Source organism: Strix aluco, chromosome 6, assembly GCF_031877795.1.
Source record: "Strix aluco isolate bStrAlu1 chromosome 6, bStrAlu1.hap1, whole genome shotgun sequence".
In the NCBI taxonomy this organism is placed as follows: domain Eukaryota; kingdom Metazoa; phylum Chordata; class Aves; order Strigiformes; family Strigidae; genus Strix; species Strix aluco.
In genome coordinates this window covers 43,784,546-43,792,640 of record NC_133936.1, presented here as the reverse complement: position 1 = coordinate 43,792,640, position 8,095 = coordinate 43,784,546, and the positions used below count along the sequence as shown (strand labels likewise).

At 55.9% G+C, this 8,095-nt stretch overlaps 1 protein-coding gene across 18 annotated transcripts in view; it reads right to left on the bottom strand.

The window, feature by feature from the left end:
• Positions 1-7,201: 7,201 nt before the first annotated feature.
• PCBP3 (poly(rC) binding protein 3) overlaps positions 7,202-8,095 on the bottom strand; it is a 61,829-nt gene continuing 60,935 nt past the window's right edge. For all 18 annotated transcript variants that reach the window (XM_074829882.1, XM_074829879.1, XM_074829884.1 and 15 more), the window contains one exon: positions 7,202-7,630. In XM_074829882.1, coding sequence (XP_074685983.1) covers positions 7,585-7,630 — 46 coding nt within the window. In that variant the 3' untranslated portion in view covers positions 7,202-7,584. The remainder of the gene's footprint in view (positions 7,631-8,095) is intronic.

Genomic DNA, 8,095 nt, shown 5'->3' with positions numbered 1-8,095 from the left:
GTTCACAGGGGATCAGACCTGATTTGGCTTTCCAACACGCCTCCTTGGTGCCCCCATGAGGGAGCTCACCTGGGATTTTGAAAACCAGCCAGAGGCTCCCAGGAAGGCGGGTGCTGGGAAGGGACCCGTTTTCATGCCTCAGCTCAGCGGAGGCATCTTGTGAATCTGCACACCAGAGACATTTCCTCTTTGTTTTATCTCTTCCTCTCCCCCCTTCCCTCCCAGGCAATTACCCTGAGCAACACAAGAGCCGATTCCCTCCCCCTCCTTAGAGGAAGGGAAAAGCACATCCATCTCAGGAACAGCCCGGCTGCTCCACAGAGCCTTGCAAGCTGGAGGCCGGTTGGCTGCGCCAGCAAAGACTTAATGATAATGGTATGGCTTGTGCAAGGCGCCTGCTGACCGTATATGGCTCCACACAGCTGCAGTTTGTCCGACCCTGTGCACCCCGGCATGGGGAACCAGCAAGTCAGGGCTCCCCCCGCCGCCAGGGACCCCAGTTCCCAGCCGCCAGCCACAGGGGCTGTTATCAGGTGCAACATCCCAGGTTCATCCTCACTGCTGTCCAATTGGGCCACAGGCTTGGATCCCTGTCCAGCTTCAAAAGCGTTTTAAAGCGCTGCTAAACCAGGGCTAGCAGCCAGCAGTGTCTCCGGGGTGTTGAACGGACGTTTCCTTGGAAAAGTGTGGGCTAGTTTTGTAGAAATCCAGCTGATAGCTGGGCAGCAGTTTGCAGGCTGACCCCAGGGGTGTTGCAATCATTGGGCCTAGCAGCATGCCATCATGTCCAAAAATCTAAGGACACGTGCCTGTGAAGGACGTTCCGTTTCCCTTCTTCTTCAGATGAGGCCAGGGGAGCTGACCCCTATGGCTCTGGCACAGTGGGTCCCCCAGGAGCAGGACACACCCTTCATCTACCAGCATTCCTCCAGACGGGCAAGGGGAGCCCCTCCACGGTGGCTGCATGCCCTGGGGGACGAGTGCTCCCCATCCCAAGTCCCAGCCCACAGTACTGCAAGCAATAACTTTTAGTTCAATACCAGACCAAATCGGGGTGCAGAAAAAAAAGTGCACTTGGGACAGAATTTTTGCTTTTTCTCCTCCCAGAGATTGAGAGAAGAATGAGTTTGCTCCATTTTTCTGCTATTAACTCTTTCACACAACCTTTCCTTCCCTTTGATCAAGTCCACTTAGAAATGGAAAACACTCCATCCACAGGAAATATGGAAATGAGCTGAAATGAATTCCCCTGGGAAAAGCCAGGATTGAACCCACCAGCACACTTATAATCAAAGGGTGCTTTCGAAAGCAGGGAAGGACTGAGTACCAGATTTCCAGCTCCATCTTCTGCAGCTGGGGCTACTTTGTCCTCTCACATGGTCCCGGGAGATGCCACAACTAACGAGCACTGAAATTTCCCCAGTTGCAACCCCATGAAGCACACTGGCATCCTGACAGCTGGCTGTGTCACCTTCCACCACTCCTGGGGACGTGAGTGCCCAAGACTTGCTAAGCGTTTGGGATGTTGAAGGCGTTTGCTTGAAGAGGTTTCCATGTGCTCTGGTTGCCACAGACTGCACCTCCCTGGCCTGGCTGTTGGACCCCCAGGGTGCACAACCCAGCTCGCCCGTGGCTCAGCTGCATCCCCACTGGCTGGCCCATCTCCATGCTCAGACCTGCACAACAGGAGCAGCAGTGGTCCAAGCTGAGCGCTGTGCCAACCACAAACCCTGCTGGAAAGAGTGTGGCTTGTGGTGTTTCTGCACATGATAATTTATCTTCCCACAGTGGATCTCTGTGGGAGGAGGCAGTGGAGAAACCCCTCCAAGTAGGAAAAGCATCACCTCTCCCAGCACAGCAGCAGCTGCTCTCCCAGCACAGGCGGGTGGTGCCTTGCAAGCATCCTACCATGGGTGTAGAGTGGGCTCAGCAGCACCAGAGGAAGGTCTCACACTCATCCACCCACCTGCAAAAAGACCCAGTGGAAAAGCCAACCCATGTCATGCAGTATCTTCCAAATCCCTTGACAGCCCTACTCAAAGTGACACGTTTTCTTTGCCAACCCTGCAAGAGGCAGGACAGCCAGGATGTAGAGCTTGTCCTCTGCTTGAATCGATGGCTCATCTGACCTGGCGCGAACTTCCCCACAGTGCAGCTTGCCAGCGGGGCTCTGCACCTACAAGTTTGAGCTGTCCTGGGGGGACCCTTCCCTCCCTTCCAGCACCATCTGGGGACATGCTCTTCCCTTCCCCATCAAAACCTTCCTCAAGCCACCCCCACAGGGCCACCGATGGTCCAAGGGGGGCTTTCCAGCTACCCCACTGCTCCAGCACATATTGGGTGCTAGTTCCCCCCCGGCACCACCCACTCTGCAGACCCCTTGCGTGCCGGCACAGCCAAGACACGGCACAGCTCCACCAGCAAAGCCACAAACCCATGCTCAGGCTGGTGTGGGATGGGTTAATATTTTCCCCGTTACCTCACGCTGGCCTCTGGTCCTATGGAAAAAACAAGCCATCTGGTAATAATATTTCTCTAATAGCTGTCTGGGTCTGTGGGAAAGCTTGGCTCAGCTTCTTAGGAAAGATGAGAGGGTCGAGTGAGAGGGGAGGTTGCAGATGCGGCATGGGAGCTGTAGGAGAGGAGATAACATTTTCGGGCTCCTTTTTCTGGCCCCCCAGCTCTCGCAGGGCTGCTTTCCTCATGGGGGTGCTGCAGGATGGGTGGGATGTCTTGCATTCGGGATATTGGGAAGGGCCTCCCCGCATGCTCCTGGGAACGAGAGCCCCACCATGGAGGCTTGAAGGTGAACAAAGCAAAACTCACTTTCAGGTTTCTTTGATTTTTTCTTTTCCTCCGGGGAAAATGTACATTTTACACTCAGAAAATTGAAACAACCCAAGGCGTAGGCTTTTTGGGGTTGGGAGCGTTGTGGTTTGGGAATAAAACTGGCCCAAACCGGGAAGATCGCCAACACCTGCACTGTTCTCCTGTTCTTGCAGAAAACAAAACCGAGGCGGGGGGCCTGGTTTTCTGACAAAGCTAGAGAAGAAATGATGGTAGGCGTTGATGCCCGAGAATCATTGCTTGCTAGCTCCTGACCAAGCCCTTGGCAAGCAACCGTGCTTTGCCCCAGCCAGCCCACGTGGTGTCAGCAGCACCCCGGGACATGCCACCTCCAGCCCTGGGGATACGGCTGCCAGGACAGGGGACAGAGCACCCGCCTCTCCCACGTAGCCTCTCATGGAGCACATCCAGCAGGCACAGCATGAAAACTGGGTGGAAAAACACGCGCTAACCCCTCTGGCAGTTGGGCGGAGAATATTTTCCATTTCTCTGCAGTATAATGCATCGCTTGGGTGATTCCCAGGGAGTGGAGCATGCTCGCCAGACTGGCCACATCTTCCTGGGAAAAGGAGGCACCAGGCGCTCGAGGAACAGCCGAGCAGCCGCCAGACACAGCCCTGGCTCCAGCTGGGGGGACTGGAAGCCACTGGCTCCCCCCCCCAGCCCCATACGGGGGGAGGTGGCACAGGGCTCCCTTGCCCTGCAGTTTGCAGAAGCCAGGCCAGCCTTTGTCACCAAACTGCAAAGAGATGATCTAATCAGGTAGGAAACCTGGTGTTCCCCTGCCACGGATTACAGCACCACTTCCAAACCTTCCTCTCCGCATCTGTGCGGATGCCCAGCAGCTTGTTGGTGCACAGCAGTGACCAGGACTGGTCCCAGCAAGCCCCAGGTGGAAGGGGTGACACGAGGCTGGCAGCGTTCCCCATCCTCTCCTGAAGCAGCACAGCAAAACCCCCGACGCCCACATGGCACCGTGCTTCTCCTTTCACCCCTCGCCTGTTTTCCAGCAGCTTGTCTCGACTTTCAAGATGCAGTGGTGCTATAGCACAGCTCATCTCTTCTGCGGAACCAAAAGACCACCCTGAATTGCTTTCATTTCATTTCCTCCTGCTTTCAAGTGACCTCCGCTCCCCTGAACACGCTGTCATTTTCCCTCGGTGTAGGCAGCAAGCCCCAAAGCCCTAGGAAGGCACAGAGGTTGTTGGACACCCTCCAGATAACGCCTAGGCTGGCTTCAGGGCACAGTGCAGTGCAGAGCCAGCCCGACCCCTTTCCATGCTTTTCCAGGGGGATGATCCACCCCAACTGAGGAGCTCACACATATCTGGCAGACTCCTTGAGGTCCCTGTCACCTCTTTCCCAGACTGTTTCTTCTCTCAGTTTTTTTAGCATGCATCATTTATACTCATCATTTTTACCACTCCGGCAGCCATCACAGCTTCTGGGGTGGCTGCGCCCTTTGAGAGCAGTCCTAGGATGCAACAAGGCTTGCAGCTGAGCTTTCTTTATGCCAGAGCCAGATCCAGCCTGCAGCCTTTTCCTAGAAGATTAAAGCAAGTCAGCTACCCTTCCTGACAAGGACACCTTCCCAGCACACTCCAAGCAGTGCCAAGCATCCTCCTCAGATCTTTTGCAGATAGTGAAGAGCAAATGTAAACCATCCAGCCATTTTGCTGTCCTCAAGCTTATTTCCCCAGCTGTGTTTAGCCATGGCTGAGACAGGAGTGATGATGCTGAGCTGGAGGAGAAAACTGTCCTTCAGGAGCACCACTGAGGAGGAGCAGCACTCTTTGGAGGACAGCCCTTGGTCCTGCAGACACACACCCTGCCTGGGAGACATCTAGCACATCCCCCTTGCAGGATGGAAAGAAGCAGCCACCTTTTAAAAGATACCAGGCCACCAAGCTGGCCAGGGGGTTGGAGCACAGGGCACACAAGGAGAGGCTGACCTGCTCCATCCTGGAGCAGAAGCAGGGGTTACAGAGGAGACAACAGACCAGAGGTTCCCAGCACAAGCTGCAGCAAGGTCATAAAGATAAGCATCTCTCCTTCACTGCTTTGTTTTTTTAGAGGAACAGTCAAAGGTAAACAGGCTGTTTCAAATCTCCAAAGACGCACCCTCTCAGGAGGAAGCCACTGAGCACTGCAGCCAGATACCCTGCAGCAGAGGGCTGGAGGCAATGGGGAGGGGTGTGGGGCATCTGCATCCCTTAATGCCTTTCACAGGGGCAATGATGCTTTGTGTTTCAGCTGATGCATCCTGCAGAGGAAAAGCCAGTGTATGCAGGTGAAGGACGTTGGTGGTTAATATCCCTTCACACCCACCTCTCCAGCCTGGGCAGGGATTCAAGCCCTGTGGGTGGGTGGCAGTATCTGGGGCTGAACCCCAGGTGTTTGCACTCACAGATCTACTGGCTCCTTCCGTGGGACTGTTCCCACCCTGGGATGTCTCTGTCTCTGGCAGTGTCTCCTAGCACCAGGCAAGGGTGCATAGCCATGCAATGTGCTCATGGAAGGCCCATGGCTTTGTGGAGGTGGGAAAGGATCCCTGAGCCAGGCTGACCCATGTTTCCCAGAACTCAGAACCCTGCTTTGGGAGGGTCTCCACAGTGCTGCTGCTGTGAGGAATGGGAGAGGAGTGGGGACATGGGTTTTTCTCTAAGCCAAAGCATAGGACCAGCTGATGGAGCAGGAGAAACACTGAAAACCTGTTTTTTAGTGAAAAGTGGGTGTCAGGTCTGGAACTGCATGTTGCAGGTGGCTTTGTGGCTTGCCTGAGCCAGGCAGCAAGCTGGGCTGGCTGCTGGCACCCTGGGCACCAACACACCGTGGGAGCCAGCACAGGTAGCAGTGTGCATCTTCAGTCCCCGGCAGGCGTTGCCTTTGCTGTGTCACCTCATTCCAAATAAAGAGATTTGTGAAGGAGCAAAATGATTTTTTTCTAGTCAGATTCCCATCTTGGGCATGATAACAGCCTGCTTTTAAGGATTGCACTGGCTGACTTTTTACCACAGAAGATCCCTGGCTTTTTGCAAGTTGCCAAGGGTGGCTTTTCCTCCTGGAGGTGCTGTGGGGTACAGATACTGGGATGGGGTGGAAATGAGCACCTTTTCTGCCAGTGGGCCCATAATGCTGACTATGAGCTGGCCGAGACCTCCCCAGATAGTGCCACAGGCTGACACCTCTGTATAGGACCAGTGTGATGGCACAGAGGAAGCACTTGGGGCAAACACTGGCGCCCATACAGATTTGGGGCTAGTGCTCACTGGGTTTAGCAGGGGTGAAAATCAGGTTCCCACAGCAACACTTGGGCTCGGCCAGCTGCCAAAACCCAGAGGGACTGTCTGCCTGCCCACAGCTTCTTTGCAGGGCCAAACAAGAGCAGGGGTGACATGCACTGCAGAAAATACAATTCCAAATGGAGAAAAAGGTTGAAATGGGCATTTTTGCCTTCATTTCCCCATGAGGCAGAGGTCTGAACAGGCAATGCTGGCTTCTCCTGGCTGCCTGGCTGTGTTTCAGCCCTGGAGCTGGACTGGCTAGGGACCGGAGACCCTCACTGCATCAGGGCAACATGGGCGAAGTCAGCAGCTCTGCTTCACAGGGTGATACCCCTGCTTGAGGCTGGCTTTACCCAAGGGCATGGGCACATGTGGGCATGGCAGGGGAACTGCCGGGGCTGGTGGCGTGGCAGGGAGAGGCAGCACTCTGGCATCGCTTCTCGAGTAAGAAATGAAGCATCCCAGTGAAAACATGTGCCCCGATGCAGACCAAAATAGTGCTGGGTCTGCTCCAAGGTCTGGGGCTGGCGTGTGGCAGTCTGGGGCGGGGGCAGTTTGAGAACTGCCATTGTGTAGGGCTGGATGGGCAGCACATACCCCATCCGCATTGCTGGCAGTCCTGGCGGTGGGCTGCTCCCATCCAAGGGGCCTGGCAGTGACTCATGCTTGCTATAAACAGATCTCCTGACAGATAATGAATCCCAGCCGCCGCTGCCTTTGGGGAAAGCTCTGGATTTTCTTCACAGTGCTCCCCCCCCCCCCCCCCCGTCCCACTCTCCCTCCCCTCTGGGCAGCCCCGCTCCCGCACTGGATCATTTCCTGATGCCGAGCGGATGAGGCCCTTTTTCCAGCCAGTCGTGGGTTGTTTCACAGGCTGTGTGCACTGAGTTTCCCCATTAACCCTCCCGAGGGGACAGAGGCTTCTGCCCTGCTGGGCCACCCCACAGCATCCCACCACCCTCCCTGTCGATGCCCCACTCCCCAAGCCACGGCTGTGCCAGCTGAGCAGCATGTGCCCCCACTGGGGACCCCCTTTTTGCTGTCACCCCAACCTTCTCCTGCTAACCATGGAGGGTACCTCAAGCGACAAAAGCTTTATTGCAATTACACAAATAAGCCACAAAATACATCGCAAAGCAGCAGGGGAGTGAGGGGTGATACAGAAGCGCAGAGAGGGGCGGTGGGGAAATGCTTGCTTGCAGAAGCAGGTACTGCTGCAAGCTGGCTGCAAGCTGCTGTTCTCCTGCAAGCTGCTGCTCAAGCCCCCTGGTCCCGCCGCTGTCCTGTACCACAGCTGAGGGAGCAGGGTCTGTGCAGCCATGGGCAGGGGACTTCGGGCAGTCAGCCTGAAGGGTGCCACGGAGGAGAGGGAGAAGTTCATGGAAAGCCGGCAGCATCTTCGGGGGAGGCTCAAGTGTCAGCCACTGGCACCATGTCTGCTGCGGTGCTCCGGTCAGGCGATGAAGGTGTTCCTCCCATGGGGATCAGGGTCTGGAGAGCTAGGGGGTCAATCAAGGGAGATGGTCAGGGCTCAGCTGAGGCTCCAACACCAGTCCCTCCCCCTCCCAGCCCCTTGGGCTACATGGATGCATGGCACCACACAACGCCCTGAGCAACTCTCCAGTGTGATGCTGAAATCACCTGCACCCTGAAGGCCAAACCTGGGTGAGCTGTGCCCAGGCTGAGCTCTGTTACACCAACACAACCCTCCCTTTGCCACTGAAGCTCACACCCAAACACATCCCACGTGAGTGCCCTGGGCTGCTGGGTGAGCCAAGGTGGTCACCCGGTGTGCTGTGGGTTTGCCTTGTGAGCTCTCACTGGGTGCTGTGAGCAGCTTTTTGGGAGCTCCAGAGGAGCCAGCCGAACATGTCGAGGCCACAGGCTTTGTACAGGTAAAATGCCTTGACCCCATGTCACACGCTGTGGGCTGTTCCCAGGCTGAGCATCGCCCCTGGCTGTTT